The sequence below is a fragment of the Arvicola amphibius genome, chromosome 7 (genome assembly GCF_903992535.2).
Source record: "Arvicola amphibius chromosome 7, mArvAmp1.2, whole genome shotgun sequence".
NCBI lineage: Eukaryota > Metazoa > Chordata > Mammalia > Rodentia > Cricetidae > Arvicola > Arvicola amphibius.
This window is the reverse complement of record NC_052053.1, coordinates 65586202-65609032: the sequence shown is the minus strand read 5'-3', so window position 1 is coordinate 65609032 and position 22831 is coordinate 65586202. Positions and strand designations below refer to the sequence as shown.

Sequence of the window (22831 nt, the reverse complement as noted above, 5' to 3'; positions counted from 1 at the left end):
ATCTATTCACACACTGAGTATCTGTCCTTACCTATAGATTACCTTTTAAAAGAGCAACAAGGAAAACCCAGCTCAATCTCAGCTCTGTGTTACATGTTCTGTGTTCAGTAATGGTCACTGAATGGGAGGACTTGTGAGTGCAGGGCATGGTGTATCATTTTCACCATCTTCATCAGTAACAACAAAATCAGAAGGAGTTGAATGAAATTAATAAGAAATCTAAGTTATAAGAAGATTAAAATAAGGTTAAGAATTGTTGAATATAAAACTAAAATAATTATAAAAATGAAAATATCAATAATTCCAAAACCCATAGAATGACAAAAAATAGAATGGCTCTTGTCAAAAAAACTAAGAATCAAGACTGGAATGTTATTTCATGCTATTGAGTCACTCAGTAAAGCCAAATAGAAAATACTAAAGTGTAAATGAGTAGATTTTGGGAATTCATTGGGACAGCATGAAGAAATATAATTATTCTTTGGATTAACGGAGTTAGACAAGGCATAAAGTATGATGACAAAGGCATAAACAATATTTTCAATACAAATATAGAGAAAATATCCTAATAATATAGAAAATAAGCCTATCTAGGCTAAAGTGGACTACAGGTACGACACCAAACTGGAACAGGAAAGAAACTCTCCATGATATATTACAGCTGGAATAATATTAAAACCACAAAATAAGGAAAGAGTGTTGAAAGTTACAGGAGAGGTCAACTCAGTTTAAAGGCAGGTTTATCAGAATAATACCTAAATGTTTGACTGAAACACTCAAGCCAGAAAGGTCTGAAAAATGTACACAACGTTTTAAAGAGCAAAACTCTAAGTACAAAAAATTATATATATAAAACATATGCCAAATTAAAGGAAAAATAAAAAACATTCCAAAATAAACGGCTTTTAATAAAAAGTTATAATCACTAATTAAGTTCCTCAGAGATTAATGAAATATCACAGGGAATAAGTAAATTATTACAGAATTCTTAATCCTGACTTCCAAGAAAATATCACAAACAACAAATGACAGGAAATATTTACTCCTACCTAATAACTCTTAGTACTCATTGTCTCAGTGTCACAATAAAATGATTTATACAACAGATTGGATTAGAAAACAGAACCATTCTTGTTGCTGCCTCTAAGAAATAAGCCTCATGATCATGCCACACACCGTACATTAAAGTTGTGAGTAGGGACTCCAAGCAAAAAGAGCTAAGAAGCAAACAAATGAGCTATTTTAGTATGTGATGTAAATAATGCTAAACTAAGCTAGCTAGAAGAGATGAAAATTTCTTCATACACATTAAAGAAAATATTCAGCAAAAGAGTAATACAATTTAAATATATGTGCAGCTAAATGTGCACCAAATTTTTAAAAATGATATACCATTAGTTCTTTAAGCATAGATTATTACCAGCGTTGTTACTGTTGTCATATGATATATAACTCAAAGTTGCTCACTAAAACACAGAAGAAAAGTTGTCCAGTGTGCTGGCTAAATTTGCTGTCAACTTGATGCAAAATGGCATCATTTTGAAAGAGTAAAACTCAACTGAGAAAATAGTCTAACCATACTACCTGGTGGACAAATTCTTTGTGTGTGTGTGTGTGTGTGTGTGTGTGTGTTATTTTTTATTATTGTAAAACATACCAATCCAAATTCCCACTCCTTTCCCTCCTCCCAAGCTATCCATACATGCTTCCACCCCCTCACCCCAATCTTAAGAGAAGGTAAGAAACTTTGCCTTGTGGAAAGTCCAAGGCCCTCCCCACTACTTTAGGGCTGATCAAGGTATACATTTATAAAGAATAGGATCTCCCAAATCCAGTACATTCAGTAGAGACAAATCCTAGTGCCTCTCTCAGTGGCCCCTCAGTCTGCCTCAACTGTCAACCACACTCAGAGGAACTAGTTTGATGCTATGCTTATTCATTTCCAGTCTTTTTGAGAGTTTTTCTGTTGATGATTAGTGTAGGTGTGCCCATTTCATCAGGTGGTGCCACTGATGGAATGGTAGTCCTGGAAGTCATTAAAGCAGGCTTCATAAGTCATGCAAAAACAAAAGAAAACAAACAAACAACAAAAAGCCCATTAAACCACATGATAGGATTTTCCCTTTGAGGGTTTCTTTTGAATGAATGGATTCCTGTCCTCTCTGCATTTGATAGCTGGAGTCCTTTTCTAGGTGATGTGTGAGCTCCACCTGGTGGCCATCACTTCCAATGCAGCAGTGGTAATGTGTTGGGACACTTCTGTCACTCTAGAATCTTGCTTCTGGCTGGAGCGCCTCTAAGCCTAAGTAGGATTTCCTAGTGTATCTTCACTTTTCCCGTAGACTGTCCTACACATGAACATGTGATCAGCTAAAGTGACTTTTCTTTTTCTAGGGCAGCTACGGAAAATTGATGCAAACCTGCACATACTTTCACTACAAATTTTAGATCCCTATTTTCTTGGTATGGGCCAGACTGACAGGAGATCATGTTCACACAAAATCTAGCAAATCAAAGCTTAAAGCACATTCAAGTACATATCTACAATTTGAATCCATTTAAATTATGGTCAAAATCAGTAAAATATGTTCTTCATATTTATGATTATTATAGCTGATCCAAACTTCAATACAAGTAGCCTCTCTTTAAGCAACCCAGTGAAAATGGTGAAGAACTCGCTCAGAACCAAAATGCAGATGACTCAGTTGATGAGAGAAGAGGCATCAACAAGCATGATGCTATGAGATTCGGGATGAGACTGGAGAGATCATAAAGGAGGGTGGGAAGGAGAATCAAAATTGCCTATCTGAGTCCCAGGCCAAGGTAGCACCAAGAGTCCATGGTAGAAGATGTTTCTGGGTATTGGCTACTTATACAAAGGAATGGAGATGGATTAGAAAGGAAGATTGAGAAGATGTAAGGGAAAAAGCTAATCTGGCTCCTCACTTCAAAAAAGTTTTTGATGAACTCGGCCATCCAAAATAATTGAACAGAAATTAGCTTTTGATAGTTTGTGTCTAATTTTCAACAAAGCTAATTTTAATATTACAGTTTCAAAGACATTCTCTGTCTATCCTCCTTTCCTACCCTTTACCTATGCCTGGTGACCCATGGTAGAAGCACCTCCTTTACCTATGCATGTTGTTTTATGAAGTACTTTCCTCTTTCAAATATACATGATAATGTATGATCCACATGATAATGTATGGATCATACATTATCTATATATGCATCTACACTCATACACACTTCCACTCTGACCAACTTACACCTTGCCTCAAATCCAGCCATGGATTTTTTCTGTAATCATTGACCCTGAACCAACTACATACATCACTTCTCCCAGTGATGTTTTTTAGCTCATACTTTTCTACCTTCAGCAGCAACAGACTATTTCATTGCTCTGTTGTAAGCATGGAACCAATGTTAAGAAGAAAAATGTCATCGTATTAGAAAACTGTAATGATGGGACTCAGTTGCTGTGGGGGAAGAGTTAGATCAGAGACTATAGATGATATCAGCTGACGTGCACAATGGTCACTCAAACTGTTTCATAAGCTAACTGTATAAGAAGCATCATAAAAAAATCTTACATGGGACATTGAGTTGCAATTTAATCTTTAGAAGGATGCAAATATCTGCCTGTATTGTGTGAAAAATTATTATCACCTGTACCCTACTAAGGACATTCACACTTTATAAGCTGAAACTTTTGACAACATTTTTTCCCATCTATCTGTGTAAATCACTTTAATTCATGGAAAATCTGAATTCTCCTCCACATGTGAGAAAAAATGAGAATGGTTTTCTGATTTAGGATTCCCTGAGATTTCTAACTGAACTACTTACCTTGACTGACTTTTAGAATTACAACTATTGGTTGAAAACATGTTAACATTTATTGTTATGTTTATTACAATGGATAGAAAGTAGAAAATGGATACCTTAGATTTCATATGAAAACAATGGCGTGTTTATTAGAAATTAAATAAATAGTAATTGTCATAAAGTATGACATAGCAAAGGGTCTCTAGAGTATTGCTTGAGCAGGAAGGGGAAACCACATTTTCTAACATTTAAACAGCCATAAACATGTTTGTCAGGAAGCACCTGGGTCTGTCCTCAACCTCCTATGATCTAAGGCATGGCTACTAGTTGTGAGCAGCCTTAGGGTTTCTTAATTGTCTCTCTTGTTCCTTTGTTCCTCTGCAGCCAGCTTTTTGTATGAGTTCACATTGAAGTGTCCTTCCCATGTTTTTGGCACAGTAGTACAGAGGCAGGTGGTTCATATTTTAAACAATTCATTATTATACATATTCCAATTAACACTAACTCTGGATTTTAAATTCCAATTAAAAACTTGGTGTCCATTTAAAAAGTTGTTTAACACTAGCATGTTCTCATCCTAGCTTGGATGCTATTAGATTCAGTTAAAATGAAAGTTTTTTTTTCAGAGAATCTACAGAGAGTACATTTGAGGGATAGGACCTATGAAAATTTTATCAGGACAGACCAGACTCCTGTAGTTATCTATGCCTAGTACAGAGCAACTGAAAACTGTGAACCTAATTACATGTTAACAAACTATTAGCCACATGCCAAGTTCCCTTTCCTCAAACTGTGTGATGCTCACTTCATTGAACAGACACCAAGCAGAGAAGCAGTACCAGGACATATACTTTGATGGAGGCTCCTTTGAGAAGAAGATTTGGACTTACCAATCAAGTCTGAGTTTTCAGCCTGAGACTGAAAGGGGACTGTTTTAAATAAGGGAGCCCCTATAAGAGGTAAGAGAAGGGCAGAGATCAGGACAATCCCCTGCCCCCAGTCAAGGTGGTTGAGATTGAGTTTTTTAGAGGACCTAGAGTTACAACTTTCAGGGATATTTTCTTCATCCCAATCTTGTTTAGGTCATGCCATACAGACATTGCTCTGTGAACAAGAAGATGATCTCTTCTTTGTTCATCCCCCCAAGCTGTGGTGCATGATGACCTGAAGTAAATGATGATCCTTCTCTTTAGAGCAAAATTGAGGCAAGTGTGATATTTCTGTCCCTGTTTACCCCACATACAATACAAAACATAGCTTGAATACAATTTAAAAGGAAATAGCGCTGGAATGAGAGTTTCCAGACTTTATCTTCCCTGTGTACTTGCTGCTGCACAGAGTGTCATCTCCTTGCATGTTCCACAGCACTCAACATCTTTTGAGCCTTGTTCAACCCTTATCAGTTAGGAAGCCATGGAGACTGAGTTCCTCATAATGCTTCCTTTGTATCTTCTTTTTATGGCTCTTCCTTCCTTCTTCCATCCTACTTTGTCACAGACATATCCCATGGACTTTTTTTTTTTTTTTTTTTTTTTTTTTTTTTCGAGACAAGGTTTCTCTGCAGCTTTTTTAGAGCCTGTCCTGGAACTAGCTCTTGTAGACCAGGGTGGCCTCGAACTCACAGAGATCCGCCTGCCTCTGCCTCCCGAGTGCTGGGATTAAAGGCGTGTGCCACCACCGCCCGGCTCCCATGGACTTCTTAATGTGTGAATGTGATAGCCTGAAAAAATACAGAAGTATTAAATTCAGTGTACATGACAATAACCTTCAAACACCTAAAACTCTGCTGCTCCCTGCTCCTTGTGTTGAAGCCTGAGATACCTTCAGCTTTAGGGAGTTGAAATTTTCATGGTGCTTATGTAAGTATATTTGTTAGAGGGCATAAAATCTAACACTAATGGTTAATAATAAACAGACACGTATATATACATGAAGTTTTCATCAATTAACATGAAAAGTTCATGGTATTTATAGAAAAATGGAAAGAATTATAGAATATGAAGTTATGTGCTGTGAGGTAATCTCATAAAGTGTGTAATGAATTTTCTCTAATATGACATGCTTTTGAATACAAGACATCAAAGTGAATGTGAGACTATTTTATTGTATTAGAAAAAGACATACAGATGATAACAGATAAGAAAGTAATGCACATAGGATTAGTATATAACTTGGATTACAAATATCACAATTGAGCCTTAAAGCTTTTATGATTGTCATATGCTAATAAGAGTTAAACCTATTTTAAAACATTTTTCAGCTAAATTATGGAAAATACATTCTAAAAGAAACCCTATGTTCATAATACAAAACCCATTTTCTTTACATCTCTGTTCACTGTGTAAAGTCTAACATTTTATGACTCAATTGATGGATAGTGAAAATGTTACCAATGTGTATGATGAAAACTATATATGAAAAGCAGAATGAAATTTTACAGTTCTAAAAGTTATTTCAGTTGATATCTACATATAAAATAAAGTAACTCAGATTTTTAAAGATAGTTCTGCAGTTTAATCACATGTATGAGAGTAATCAAGAACTAAAAAAATGGCATCAAAGTGGAATCAGTTAACAGTAATGTTGGGAAGATTACAAGGGAGAAGAACATTCAAAGGTAATAATAGAGAATATTTAAACAAAGTAAGTTAGGCATGTATAAAAGGGTCATAATAAAGCCATTGATTTGTAAGAGTGATATATGCCTATAAGAGAAGACGTGAAAAGTACAGCAAAATTATTTATAAATTTTGATGCAAAGTCCTCCAGAACATTGTAGAAATTGCTAGTATTTTTCCATCAAACATGTAATTCACAATGATCAACGAAGAGTCACGCAAATGTTGCAGAGTTGAAGAAACAAGCAATTCAATAAGTGTGATTTTGTACAGATAAAAAAATGTTAATCCTGTTTTGTAATATATAAAAAACAAAACTCAAAAGATTATATAGCACTTATTATAAAAACTTGGAAGACATTACAATGATGGAAGAAAACTAAAAAAAGTAGAACTAGAAAAAGTAGGCATACCTTTCAGAATGTCAGAAGAAATTCCTACCAAGTATGCACAGACTTACACTCTCTCATGACAAGAAGCAGTAAGCAGTAAGCAAGGTACAAAACACCCACCCAACAAAAACAAGACCAGATATCAACACTTAGAATTTCAAACTTTGGAATTCCAGATACATTGTAAAAATGCCATCAAAAAGAGTCAGGACAACATGTCTCTACAAGAGGCCTGTAATTCTACGATAGCAAGCTCTGTGTTTTTCAGCATAGATGAAGCACAAGAAAATATTTCAAAATATCCTTTATGAAAATTATAGACCTCTTTAAAGAGAAAATGAATGGATAACTTAGAGAAACTTATGAAAACACAAAGAAATATTATAGGCAAATGAATAAAACCAGTAAAGATTTGAGAGTAGAATTAAAATAAATTAAGGAAGCCCAAACTGTGAAAATACTTGAAGTGGCAAACCTATGGATTTAAACAGGGAAGCTTTACCAATGGAGAAATTCAAAATAAAAAAAAAAACAGAAGGATCTCAGAAAGATACAATAGAAGAATACATTTAATCAGACACCAGAGAGAGGCCTTTGTAACACAGGATTCAATTCTATGAGTACAAGAATCAGGTGGATATTAATAAGAAAGTTTCACATTAATCTGGCCACTATGTCCTAGAGATCACAGACCAAAGAGACACAGTAGACCTGATTCTGGGATACTTTCAGAAAAGCAAGATGACTCCTGAGTTTCCAGTATCATTTGAGTGTCTATACTATACCCAAATTATCCCTGGCCCCTTTCCTTCTACAAAATAATTCATTCACAAAAGAGATCTGTAGAATTCTGGAAAATGAAAGTGTATTTATTACCAGGACTTTTCCAGGATCTGGCAGAAGATTTTACATGAGCAACAACTGATCCCAAAGTGGTTTATTTACAAACTAGAGGACCTGTTTTGTATTTTTCTGGTTGAACAAGAGTATAGAAATGTGAAGATGAATTCTTGAAAGTATTACTAATTCGTACTTAGTGTTATATTTACATTTCATAGGGAGAGACTACGTTACAGACCTTGTAAAAATTACCTGCTCCTGGTCACTTTCCTCTTGTCCTCTCTGCTCCACCCTGGACTGTAACAATAATAAAGACTGCAGCAATCAGAAAATCAACTAGGCAGTGGTGCTGCACGCCTTTAATCCCAGCACTCTGGAGGCAGAGGCAGGCGGATCTCTGAGTTCAAGGCCAGCCTGGTCTACAAGAGCTAGTTCCAGGAAAGGCTTTTGAAACTAGAGGGAAACCTTGTCTCGAAAAACCAAAGAGAAAATCACAATAAGGTTATGCCCTGAGTTTTCTAAGAAAACACTCTTTGCATTTTTTTCTCTGTATCTTCACATCTGATCCTTATGATCATGCAAAACATATTTCTTTCCGAATTAGTGTGAATAGGTAATTTTCTGCTCTTTGGTCCTATCGTATATTGTTAAATTTATACAAAATCACAATCAAACCAGTACCCTTCATATTCAGTGACAATGTAGATCTTACAGACATAAAAATGAGAACAGCTTCTTAGATCAACCTCCAACTGGAAAATCAGTACCCATTTGAGAGAAGGGAAGTCAATGATGTCTTCACCAGTTCTTGAGTTAACTGTGTTATCTCAAATCCCTGAACACATCCTGAAAATCCTGACTGTAAATCAGATAGTTTTGCTTTGGACTCAAACAGAGCTCTCCTTGTGTGTATTCCAGCTCAGAAGTGCCTGTTTTAAGCATTCTGTAGGCTCTGTGAATTTTATGGAAACTCCACAGTGCTTGTGGACTAAGATTCAAGATGAAGACTGCTGTAGAAATTCTTACAGCTAGTAGTCTTTAAGTTACCCACCCACTTGGGCATGGCTATTATACTATAAATGTCAATGTAAAGCACACATCCAGCCTCTCTTCCGGCTGAGGAATATGGTTGCTGTTCTTCATTAGAGCATAGGACTGTGATATGTGGGTCTACACCTAAATGAATAAACCTCTGTTATATTCAATTCTGAGCTAATGTGTGGGATTTTTTTAAAGCATCTGTCATCATCTGGTGCCTATGTGGATCCGAACTCCACACCAACTGGGTGTACCGGCTTAAAGGCCTAACTGGTCCACAACATAGAATGTTTCCTACCCCCGCCCTCTTGGCTTACTTTTAACTAATAAGCATTTTCTTAAAAAATAATTATTAAAAATTTCTGCCTACTCCCCACCTCCCATTTTTCCCCCTTCCTCATTCCCCTCCCCATTCCTCTCCAGTCCAAAGAGCTGTCAGGGTTCCCTGTCCTGTGGGAAGTCCAAGGTCCTCCCCCACTCCATCCAAGTCCAGGAAGGTGCACATCTAAACAGACTAGGCTCCCTAAAAGCCAGTACATGCAGTAGGATCAAAACCCAGTGCCATTGTCCTTGGCTTCTCAGTCAGCCCTCATTGTCTGCCACGTTCAGAGAGTCCGGTTTGATCCCATGCTTTTTCAGTCCCAGTCGAGCTGGCCTTGGTGAGCTCCCATTAGATCAGCCCCACCGTTTTAAACCTCCAACACAGCAGAGCAAAGTACATGCAGCAACTTGGAAATTTCCCAAGCTCACGTACATCTTCCCCTGACCCTTACTACCACGTTCTCTGCTGCATGGCAACTTGAGCAACTGCTGGTTTGTGCTCCCTGCCTGTGAGTTCTGGGCTTCTTCTTCTGAGTATGTAATTGATTTAATTGTTTTTTAATTTGTCAAGCAAAGCATATTTTCCAGTATTTGAACAGCACCAAGGTGAAAAAACAAAGTAGCTCAGGACTGTTCATGGCACCTGGTTATGCCACTGGTAATGACTCTGCAACAATCATACCTGCTAGACAATAAAGATTATTGCACCTAAAACAATTTGGCAGGCCTCTGTTGTAAGGCTGTGGTTCCTGTCTACTCAGCCCCAAAATAATCACACAGAAAACATATTACTTAAATCACTACTTGTCCCATTAGCTCTAGCTTCTCATTTGCTAACTCTCATACCTTAATTTAATCCATCTCCATTAATCTGTACATCACCATGAGGCATGTCACCCCCAGCCTGTCTGTCTCTGGCAGTGGCTCCATGGCTTCTCTCTCTGATTCTGCATCCTTTCTCCAAGGATACATCCTTTATCCCAGAATTCCACTTGGTTTACCCAGCCTACCTCTATTCTCTGTGCAGGCCCAAGACAATTTCTTTTTTAACCAATGGTATCCACAGCAAACCCCTCATCTTTTCTGTTTAAATAAAAAGGAAGATTTTAACTTTAGCATAATAATATTACATATAGCAAAACAAGTATTAAGCAAGAATTACAATTATGCTATTTATATCTACTTTATATTTTATCATAACTAAGGAAAACTATAACAATAACTATAAATTCTTCAACCCAATCAAAGACTCCAGAAAGATACAATATTACCATTGTAAACAGGAAGTGCATTGCAAAGAACTTCAAAAACTGTAGAATTGACAGCAACTTTTCGCTACCTGGACATTCACCCAGATTTCTTCTGTACCATTGGGGCATTCATCTTCAGCCTACAAGACCATAGTATCCATTAGACTTTTCCATGAAGCAGGAAATTTCAAAGGCATTTCTGCCTATATTGGCAGTTTGTCAGTAACTTTCTTCTGTGTCCTTCAGAATGTCTAGCACACTCTATCATGAAGCAGAAACCGTGAAGTATAGAGTCAACTTTCGGTAAGTTCAGCAGTCTTTTCTCAGTGGGGCTTGCCTTGTATGTCTAGCTCATCAAGCAGTCCAGGCAAGAGCAGTTTCTTGCCCAAATGGCTAACAAACTCCATAAGGAACCTCTTTCATACCCATCTTCCTCTTGAAGTTATTGGTGCTACCAGGAGCAGATATATCTCACTATTACAAAAAGTCCTAAATTCTTAAGCATTTTAAATACCATATTCTGAAGGTTTAGGAAAGATTTGAAGAATACCTATCTAACTTCAATATATTTCTATACATCTAGAGAAATCTAACTAACTTGACTACAAGCTTGACTATTATAGATGACTATCTATTAAGCTATATTTCTTAATTATACATTATATTTTTTAAATGAACAACACAAACATAATACCATAATCAAGAGTAGAAATACATATAATAAAGTTGTCCTTAAATTATATCAATAAACCAAGATCAATATCAATGTAAATCTCTATAGCATATTCCAATTTAAATGTAAAGAAACATTTATAAATGATATTTGGGAATATGGACGTAGTTCTTCTCCAAACTGCTTCCTGCTGTTTATTGGGCAAAGTCAATTTTGAGGGTTGTTTCATGGGGTCTTTGTCCATCAAACCATATTAGCCTGGAATAAATTCACAGGTTCTCATCCTCTGTGGAAACAAAAGAAGAACCTATTTTTCAAAGCAGCATATCCTTAGATCCAAATTCTGAAATCAAGATACCTTTAAAGTATATATGTTGGTAACTTAGCTGTTTCACAATCAAAATATTCAAAGAAAACACAATAATATACATAATCCAGGCTTTCGGTTAATTTTCCATTTTTATGTGGCTTATTTTCCTTTATTCCTTTTAATCTATTACTGTCTGTACTCTGTCTCTTTAAAGATTTTTTAAAATTTTTTAAATGATTTACTTCTTTTACAACTTTCTATTCTCTTTTTCTTCTATCCCTCAAGCCTATACTTATAGAGTTTATTAATCCAGAGTACATGGTGCTATTCAGTTTGGGATAGGGTTTCTAACATCAATTAACAATCAAATAGGTTTACAAATGCAAACTTATTATACACTAATACTCTTTTTGACTCAGGTTACTAACAAAAACTATAGCATTCTCTAACTGGCTTTTTATTCCTATGGGGATATTACCGCAATGAAGTCTATGATTAGGATTAGCAAATAAAGATGAATCTCAGAAACTATTCTTTAATATTCAAATAAACATAAACTGGAATCCTAGTTTTAATTTTCATTATAATTAAATAGCAATCATGGTCATATCAGGGAAATTTCATTTTGACTTAATATCTTTTATGCCCAGATACAAGAAGTCCACCAAGAACCAACAATGAGACTGAGTCCCATATATAAAATCAAAGAGTCTTTATTTTATACAAGTTTGCAAACTCAGCCTCTCTGTGTGTCCATCATATTGGAATAATTGAAGAACCTCAAGTACAGTTAAAGTTGGGTTTTTATAGTAGTAAAGTTGGGGGTGAGGGATTTCTAAAGTTCAGGACCCTTGATTGGCTGATATTTGTCTAGTGGTTTCCTGGTGAGTTTGTGCTGGCAGGTGATCTATATCCAATGCTGGAAATTTTAAGAATTTCCTTTGGATGGTCTATTCTTGGGTGGTGCCTGGGTAACCTCAGTTTGTGATCCTTCTTGGAACAAGGTAAACTCAGAGTAAACTACTGAGACTCAGGCCTCCATTGAAGTTATGATGGCTGAGCCCTACAATGGCAGCTGATAATGGCTGGAAGTTAAGAACTTCCTGTGGGTGGTATGTTTCTATTCATCTTATCATGATTGGTTGAGTCCTATACTTTCCCCTTCACAAGCACCATGACAGGACCTAATCATGGTTCCTAGCTCATGGTTTTAAAGAGATATTACTGGGACCTAAAAATTACTTTAGTTAATGAATCCATTCATTGACAACTCTGAACATATTTTTCTGGCATATCAACAGGCACTAGGGGTAATTATTTCATCCCCCATGCCAGTGAATTCTGCCTTGTCTCAGCCTTTCAAAGTATTTTGGGTAGGAAGCATGGGACAACATGTTCTTTTCTACAACTACTTCAAGCTGACATTGGGGTATTTTATCAGCACCCAAGTAGGTTGAAAGGTTAGCCAAAGGTAGGGAAGGAGTTGAGACAATTGTACGCTTCATCCAGCCTTTGGTACACAGACTCTGTAGAATGGACAGGGAGCATTACTATCAGATGAACTGGTCTGCATCAGCTTTCAGTAAGTCCAGGGATACCAGTCATTCCGAGCAGGTTGTAGTCATCAACTGATGCTTAGATGTGTCTGCCAGCCAAGTGGAATCCCATTGAGATAAGTTTAAAATAGGAACAAAGATTAAAATTTATAAACTTAAAGAAAAATAATACTTTATTGAAATACATAGTGTAGAAAAAGAGAAGACAACAGGTATCTACAAACAGGAGGTATAGATATAACTTTAAGTGCTACCAAAAATATAGATTTTGGTAAGAAGCATGTATACCTTTTAGGGTAGAAGGGGACATGCATCATCATGCACAAACCTATCCCAATCTGTTGACTGAGGTTTCCATCCTATCTGGTCTTACATCCACTCAGGCCCAAAGAAATACAGAGAGATCTACATTAGTTATTAATTGATTGGCCCATTAGCTCAGGCTTCTTATTAACCAATTCTTACATCTTAAATTGGCCCATTATTCTTGTCTATGTTAGCCATGTGGCTTGGTACCATTTTTTTGGTGAGGCAGTCATATCTTGCTTCCTCTGTTTCTGGATCATGACTGCAGACTGCAGGATTCTCTTTCCAGAATTCTCCTGTTCTCATTGACCCACATATACATTCTGCCTGGTTGTCCCACCTATACTTCTTGCCTAGCTATTAGCCAATCAGCATTTTTATTAAAAATAATACAAGTGAAAGGATAAAATACCATTGTCCCACAGCAGTTTCCCCTTTAAAAAAAAACCAAAAACTCTGAATCTAATATCTTTTGTTTAGCTTTTCTTCTTACCTTTATCCATAACAACCTCCAAGAAGAGCTAAAAACCTATACTCCTCGAAGTGTTCCACATCATAGAAACAGAAGGAAGATTATCAAACTCTTCATATGAGGCTACAGTTACCCTGATATTAAAACCACACAAAGATACAACCAAGAAGGAGAATTATCAACCAATTTTTATCATGAACATAGTAGCAAAATTACTCAATAAAATACTGGCAAATTGAATCCAAGAACACATAAAAATATTATCCACCATGATCAAGTTGATTTCATCCTAGAATGCAGTGTTGGTTCAACATCCAAAAAATACATCCTAATAAATAAACTAAAAATATGATCATATCAGTAGATGCTGAAAAATCTTTCAACAAAATCCAATATCCCTTCATGTTGAAGGTCTTGGAGAGATCATGGGTACAAAGAACATATCTGAACATAATAAAAGCAATATACAGCAAGCAAACAGCCAGCATAAAATTAAATAGAAAGAAATTCAAATTGATTCCACTAATACCAGAAACATGACAAGGCTGTCCACTCTCTACATATCTCTTCAACATATTTCTTAAAATATTGGCTACAGCAATAAGGCAAAATAAAAGAGATCAAGTGGTTTCAAATTGGAAAGGAAGAAGTCAAACTTTTGTTATTTGCAGATAATATGTTATTGTAATAAGTGACCAAAAAAGCTCTACCATGGAACACCTACAGCTGATACTTTCAGTAATGTGGTAGGATACAAGATCAACTCAAAAAACTCAGCATCTCTCCTATATACAAATGTTAAAGGTGTTGAGAAAGAAATCAGATAAACATCACCTGTCACAATAGCCAAAAAAACCATAAAATATCTTTGGGTAACATTAACCAAAGAAGTGAAAAACCTCTTTGACAAGAACTTTAACTCTTGAAAAAAGAAATTGAAGAAGAGCCAAGAAAATGGAATGATCTCCCATGCTCTTGGATATGGAGGATTAATATAATAATATGGCTAAAATAAAAAAAAAACAATGATAGCTTATGCTGGAGAGGATATGGAGTAAGGGGAATACTCATTTATTGCTGGTGGGAATGCAAACTTGTACAACCACTTTGGAAATCAGTATGCCGATTTCTCAGAAAATTTTGTTAAACTTACCTCAGCATACAACAATACCACTCTTGGGCATATACCCCAAAGATAATCATACTACAAAACATATGCTCAACTATGTTCATGGAAGCATTATTTGTAATATCCAGAACCTGAAAACATCTTAAACTGAAGAATGGATAAAGAAAATATGGCACATTTACACATTACAGTATGACTTAATGGTAAAAAAAATGACTTCTTGAAATTTGAATGCAAATGGATGGAACTAGAAAACAGCATCCTGAGTGAGGTAACACAGACTCAAAAAGATATATATGGTGTTCCTGACTTATAAGTAGATACTAGCTATAAACAAAAGATATTGAGCCTATAGTTCATGGTCTTTGAAAAGCTAAGTAACAATGTGATCCCTAATTAGAACATATAGATCCACCTGGAAAGTCAAATACATAAGATTGCCAGACAAAATTGGGAGCATGAGGAAGGGGAGAGAAGGTAGTGTGGAAGGGGAAGAGGAGGAGAGAAGGGGAGGATTGCAGAGCACTTGAGGGAATGGGATATTCAAGAAAGAGGGAGGACATATATGAAATCAAGGAAAATGATATATTGATTGAGGGAGTCATTATGGAGCTAACAAGAAACCTTACTCTAGAGAAATTCCCAGGAATACACAGGATGACCCCTGCTAAGACCCTAAGCAATTGAGGACTTGGGAACTGATCTGGTCTTCCCTGTATTCAAACTTATGAATATCTTAAATATTACCATAGACGTTTCATTCAGTAACTGTTGGAAACAGACAGTGGCCTGCATCAGCGCATGGGGTTTAGCTCCTGAAGTCCTTTTAAAAAGTGGGAGGACTGAGAATATGAACAAAAATGTCAAGACTATGATGAGTACAACATCCACTGATACAGTCTACCTGAGCTAATGAGAGCTCACCAACACCAGCCAGATTGGGAAGGAACAAACATAGGACCAAACTATTCCCTATGAAGGTGGTTGACTGTTGTGTGGCTGGGATAGACTGAGGGGCTACTAGCAGTGGCAACAAGATTTATCCCTATTGCTTATACTGGCTTTTTTGGGACCTATTCTCTTTGGGTGGATACCTTGCTCAGCATAGATATTTTAGGGATTGCCTTTGACCTTCCCCAAATCAATGTGCCTTACCTTCTCTTAGAAGTGGATGGGGGTTGGAGTAGGGGGTACATGGAGGGAATGTGAGGAGTGGAGGGAGTGGGAACTTGGATTGGTATGTATAATGAACAAAGATAGTTTTTTCTTTTAATAAAATGAAAAGGAAAACAATTAAAAATAGAAATGCTATATAAGTTTCAGTGAATAACAAATGCTTACATTAAATTAAATTTAAAAATGTGTCTGAGGTTAAGGCTCATTGGTACAGTATTGGTTTAGAAGTTCCTTCTGTTTGTGTATTGCTTTCATTGGTTAATGAATAAAGAAACTGCCTTGCCCTAGTTGATAGGGCAAAACTTAGGTAGGCAGAGAAAACAGAATTGAATGCTGGGAGTAATAAGGGCAGAGTAATAGAAGCCATGGATCCTCTGCCAGAGATGAACACTGGTAAGCCACTGCCTCATGGCAATACACAGGTTAATGGAGATGGGTTAAACTAATATGTAAGTGTTAGCCAGTAAGAAGTTAGATAATGGTCAAGCAGTGTTTTAATTAATACAGTTTTTGTGTGGTTATTTCAGGTGGAAGCTAGCCAGGTGGCTGGAACAAACAAGGGGCCCCCTTATGTAACACAGTATATCATGATTAAAGCTCTAAGATTGATTCTCAGAAAATGAAAATGAATGAACTACTATAGATTATTTTTTGACCAATCATAAAAACATATTTTGAAGATATGTGTTAATCACTTATTTCCTTCAGGACTGACCTTTTTCCCCTACCATAGAGACCTGCTCCTCCCCATCACAAAGAGCTTCCAAGCTTTTCTGTGGCCTCTCTAAAACCTCCAGTTGCCCTAATTCATTCCATGCAACATCCTTCTCCTCTCTAGAAACTCAAACATTTGCTTTTCTCTCACCACCTGCTAATTCTACTCTTTTACATTAAATGATTTTGCCTGTGTTTCACCACCAGTTATTCAAGCTCTATCTCTCCCACAGTATATTTCATTCCTGACATCTTTCACAAGACATGCTATTTTCTTTTTCATATCTTAGGTATTCTTTACCATGTTCATGATTCCCTGTACTTCTGGGAAGATATTTTTCTCATTTATCACGTAGCAATCATACCCTTCAACATTTATGCAAAATGACTGGTGTGTGATACCCAGTGCTGAAAAACAATGATGTATAAATTCTAAAAAATATTATTCCCTTGTAAATAAATTACAAAATTTGAATCTTTAAGTTTGTATTTATTAGGAGACTGGTATGGCCTGTGTTGCATGTAGCACTGCTATAAAAGAGGTCACTATTTTTAAAAATGCATAAAGTTCAAAGTTTGATAATAAAAAACAATTTTAATTAAAAAAATATAAATACTATTAGAAATTATTCTTTCATCAATAATAAAAACACATTGAATGATGTGGAGGTGATGTATGCTGTGCATATTTTTAGTGCTCTTGGTTAATAAACAAGCTGCTTTCGGCCAATGGCTTTACAGAAGAAAGCGAGGCTGAAAGAGGTATATAAAGAGAGTAGGGAGAGTCAGAGAGAAGCCTTGTAGCTGTCCCACAGGAGACAGATGCACTCGAACATACCGGTAAGCCATGTGGTGATACACAAATGAATAGAAACTGGTTATTTTAAGATATAAGAGTTAGCTATAAATAAGCTTCAACTATTGGCCAAACAGTATTATAATTAATTCAGATTTCTTTGTGGTTATTTTGGGAGTCTTTGAAATTGGGATACAAAAACAGTCTCTAACAGCAATTGCAGACCTGTGTTTGCCCCCTAAGCACCTCCAGAACTAAACCCCTTAGCATCCTGATGATAGGCCTGTCTCCATGCAAAACACTCTCAGCTCTCTGTGACTTCCCTAATTTCTCTGATATTCCTATTTAATTTCATGGCATATCCTTCTGTCCCACAAATGTTCAGGGATGATTTTATTGTGGGAGCTCCTTCTGCTCCTTCAGCCAATAGCTGCTGAGATACCAGCCCATTGGGGCGTGGTCTCTCTTTTTAAAAATGCGGCTACTTCCCTCCTCTCGCTCTCTGGCTTCCAGCTCTGCTTCCAGCGACTAGGCTCCCTTCCTGATTGCACAGAGGGCTGTTGGCTGGGATGGTGATCTGTAAGTTTTTTTCCCTTTAAATAAATAACCATTCTATTAATCATAACTCCAAACTGGTGTGGGATTGTTTGTGATTTACGCCTTCATCTGGCGCCCGAACGTTGGTTTTAGGACCCTTCCTTCCCAGCTCGGCTGCCTGCCGCCAGCTTGGCAAGGTGCGAGCCCTTCCTCCCTTAGCCGTGGCCTGTGCCTTTCTCTTTACACACCTCAGATTGGCTTCCAGTCCCCACGCACCCTATCATTTGCCTCCCCACGTTGATTTAAACTCCACAGGCCCAGACAGTCTCTACTTGCCTGGTTCGCTCTTACTTAGTTGTCTTTAAATCTCCCTTGCAAGCCAGAGTGAAGGTGGTTGCCGAAAACTGCACCCCTCAGGGCAACTCTGTCACATGGAGGCCATACACGGCTTCTGGGTTGCTCGTCTCTACCCCTGGGTTCTGGGTTTCTGGTTCCGCATAAGGAATTGATTTAATTACATTTTCTTTGTTGAGCAACTCGTATTTCCCAGTTTTTAAGAAATACTAAGGCGGACACTGAAAGAGGACCCCATTTTAGTCACTTTTGCTGCAGTTTTAGTCGCGACTTTACAACAGCACCACATCGCCGATAATAGGTAATATGGAAGTTTTTGTTTCCAACGCAAATTTTACTGTTTTGTTTATTAATACAATGTTTTATATCATGCAAGGTTTATATGACTATGGGGATACCTTAATTTACTGGTTACTAGGATTCAGTATCCTTTTCAATATTCTTGCATTAAGGAAGAATATGGCATTCCTAAGAACCATAAAATCTTTACTAGAAACTCAGGCAGGTCAGGAAATTCAGGATTTAAGAGAGCCAATAATAAAAAGACTTGAAAAGATTGAAGAAATTATTAGAGCTGGTCAACAGAGTGAGGAGGCACAAGGACAGGATACAATGCCACCACCAGCTATTAGAACTGGCTTACCTAGGGTTTTAGCGATATACCCTGTTATTTATTCTGACAAAGCATCAATTTCTAAAGTCTCAAAGGGAGTCAAAGAAGCTAGATGGAAGCCAATAGAAATAAATGATCTAAAAGAAATCAAGCAAGCTGTCGTTAATTATGGCTTGCACTCTGCATTTGTTAAGGAAATGATAAGGACTTGGGCTTCTAATGTCAGAGCTACACCCCATGATTTCTCTCAGTTAGTGTCTGCAGTTTTAGATGATGGACCTTCCTTGATGTTTGGAATTTATTTCAGAGAAGAATCCAAACATATGGAACAGCAAGGAAGGGCAAAAGGCGTGGAGGTTTCCCAAGATCAAATTCTTGGTGTAGGAGCGTACGCTGATCCACAGGTCCAAGCTCTTTATGATGAAGTATTGTCATTGTGTCACAAGGCAGCCTTAAATGCTTGGAATAGAATACAAGGAAAAGGAATAGAACCCAGGGAAAAGGGTTGAATCATACACCAGGATTAGGCAGGGACAGAGAGAACCCTTTGTTGACTTTTTGCAGAGATTAATTAAGGCTCTGGACATAGAGGTAACAGACCCAGAAGCTAGACGAATACTTCTTGAATCTCTAGCTTTTGAAAATGCAAATATAGATTGCAAAAAGATAATTGGGCCTTTAAAGTCTAGATCAGCACCTATGGATGAATGGATTCAGCATACGATGAATGTTGAGACATTTAGCTATAATGATGAATCTTGGGTAGGAGAAGCAATTTCCAAAGCAATGAGAAGACATCAAACTGCCAGGTGTTTTAATGGTGGTAAATTAGGACATCTGCAAAGAGATTGCAGACAAAGAATTTCTAGGAATAATATCTCCTCTGAGAATGACAAAAATAGGAGACCTCGGCCTTCAGGTATATGTAGGAGATTCGGCAAAGGCTGACATTGGTCCAATGAATGCAGGTCAACAACAGACAGACAAGGCAACCCCATACCTTTGGGAAACCCCTTGAGGGGCCTCTCGCAGGCCCCCAAGCCAACAGTGGCCCACTCATTCCCAGTCACAGTAGAGAATGTGCCTCACCAAGAAAATTAAAAGCTCCAATTTCTGCTGTAAAAAGTAATACTGGTCTAAATGATGAATTACATGTGGAGGACAAGTCAAAAAATCTAGTAGGAAAGAGCAAACGTATATTTTGGCAGACTTCTATTAACTATCAAAGACCAAAGCTAAGAGTCTGTATAAATGGTATTTTTATTGAAGGCTTATTAGATACAGGTGCGGATGTAAGAATCATTACTCCAGAATCTTGGCATCCGAATTGGCCTCTTCAAGAGGTACATGTTCAATTCCTGGGAAATGGAACTCTATCTTGAGTAAGACAAAGCACAAGATGGGTTGAATGCATAGGGCCTGAAGGGCAAATAGGAAGACTAAGGCCATATATAGCCAATATTGCAATAAATTTATGGGGCCGTGACCTGCTACAACAATGGAATACCCAGATTAACATTCCTGCAGTCTCAGGAACTCATAATTCTGGGAAGGATGTAATAAAGTACTATGTACAAAGGATACCAGCCATTCAGGCTGTACAAGAACATAAAGCAACTAACAAACCTTTAGAGGTACCAACAGCCCTACCTTTAAAATGGCTGAGAAGCCAATATGGGTTAAACAATGGCCTTTAGCTGAATATAAATTACAGGCATTGGAACAGCTAGTACAAGAGCAACTAGATGCTCACCATATTGAGAAATCAACCAGCCCTTGGAATTCTCCTGTGTTTGTTGTAAAAAAGAAATCTGGTAAATGGAGAATGGTGACAGATCTAAGAGCTGTCAACAAGGTAATTCAACCTATGGGCCCACTACTATCTGGAATTCCTTTGCCTTCTCTATTACCAAAAGGATGGCCTCTTATAGTTATTGATTTGAAAGATTGTTTTTTCACTATACCTTTACAAGAAAAGGATAGAGAAAAATTTGCCTTCACGGTGCCTACTTATAATAATTCTCAGCCTAGTAGGAGATATCACTGGACTGTCCTCCCACAGGGTATGCTCAATCGTCCTACATTGTGCCAATATTTTGTAAGTAAGCCATTGGAAATAATTCGTAAGCAATTTCCCAAGTCCATAATTTATCATTATATGGATGACATTTTGTTGTCTGATTCAAATAAAGATACTTTAGAAAGGATGAATGAAGAAATAAAAAAAGCCTAAATGGGGATTACAAATTGCCCCTGAAAAGATTCAAAGAGGAAATTCTATTAATTACCTAGGTTACAGAATAGGGTTAGAGAAAATTAAAATGCAAAAGGCTCAAATTAGGAGAGACCAGTTACAGACTCTTAATGACTTCCAAAGATTGTTAGGAGACATTTCCAGTCTACGACCAGCTGTTGGGATAACACCTGACCTAATAGTTAATTTAAACAAAACCTTAGATGGTGACAAAGATTTGAATAGTCCCTGAAAACTGACAGCTGAAGCAGAAAAGGAACTGTCAATTATTGAGGAAAAATTACAGGAGGCACATGTGGATAGGGTGAACCCAAATTGTAGCTGCATCCTAGTCATATTACCTTCCAGAATTTCTCCTACAGGGATTTTAATGCAGAGGGAAGATATTATTTTAGAGTGGATATTTATACCTAATAAACCAAGTAAAAAATTAAAAACTTATGTGGAAAAAGTCTCTGAATTAATTATAAAAGGTAAGCTGAGACTTCGTCAACTAGCAGGTATAGATCCAGCAGAAATTATAGTGCCTTTTACTACTGAGGAAATAAAAAAGTTATGGGAAGACAATGAACCATGGCAAAGCGCTTGTGCTAATTTTTTGGGAGAAATTAATAGCAACTATCCCAAAAGTGATAGACTTAACCTCATAAATAGAACTTCTTGGATTCTTCCTAGAATTGTACATGATACTCCAATAACTGGAGCCCGTACGTTTTATACTGATGCAAATAAATCAGGCAAAGCAGGTTATAAGTCAGATGAATTGAGTAAGGTGGAACAAAGCCCTTATAATTCTGTCCAGAAGGCAGAATTATATGCCATTCTTATGGTGCTAAGGGACTTTAAAGAACCTCTTAATATAGTTACAGATTCACAATATGCCGAAAGAGTTATCTTGCATATTGAAACCGCTGAATTTATACCAGATGACAGAGTTGACTTCATTATTTATCCAGGTACAAGATGTAATTAGGAAGAGGCTTTGTCCAGTGTACATCACACACATCCGGTCCCATACAGGTCTGCCTGGTCCTCTAGCACAAGGTAATGCTGAGATTGATCAATTATTGATTGGAAGTGTGTTGAAGGCCTCAGAATTTCATAAAAAGCATCATGTCAATAGTAAAGGCCTAAAGAAAGAATTTTCCATTACATGGCAACAAGCTAAGGAGATTATAAAGAGATGTCCTACTTGTTCATTCTATAATCATACACCGTTGCCTTCAGGGAGTAACCCAAAAGGTACTCAAAGAAATGAAATCTGGCCGATGGATGTGTTTCACTTTATGGAATTTGGTAAATTAAAATATGTACACCACACCATAGACACGTATTCAGGTTTTCAATGGGCTACTGCCCTGAGCTCAGAAAAGGCTGATTCAGTAATCACACATTTATTGGAAGTTATGGACATTATGGGTATACCTGCACAAATAAAGACAGACAATGGTCCAGCATATGTATCTAAGAAAATGAAATGCTTTTTTGATTACTATAATATAAAGCATATTACAGGTATACCAAATAATCCTACAGGTCAGGCAGTTATATAAAGATCAAATCATACTATAAAGGATATGCTGAACAAACAGAAAGGGGCGGAAAATACCCCCAGAAATAGATTGCATAATGCTTTATTAACCTTGAATTTTCT

The 22831-nt window shown here is 37.0% G+C and overlaps 1 gene segment (V, D, J or C); it reads right to left on the bottom strand.

The window, feature by feature from the left end:
• Nucleotides 1-1932: 1932 nt before the first annotated feature.
• LOC121677254 overlaps nt 1933-22831 on the bottom strand; it is an 83953-nt gene continuing 63054 nt past the window's right edge. Inside the window, 1 exon segment of the V gene segment in view lies at nt 1933-2026. Coding sequence covers nt 1933-2026 — 94 coding nt within the window.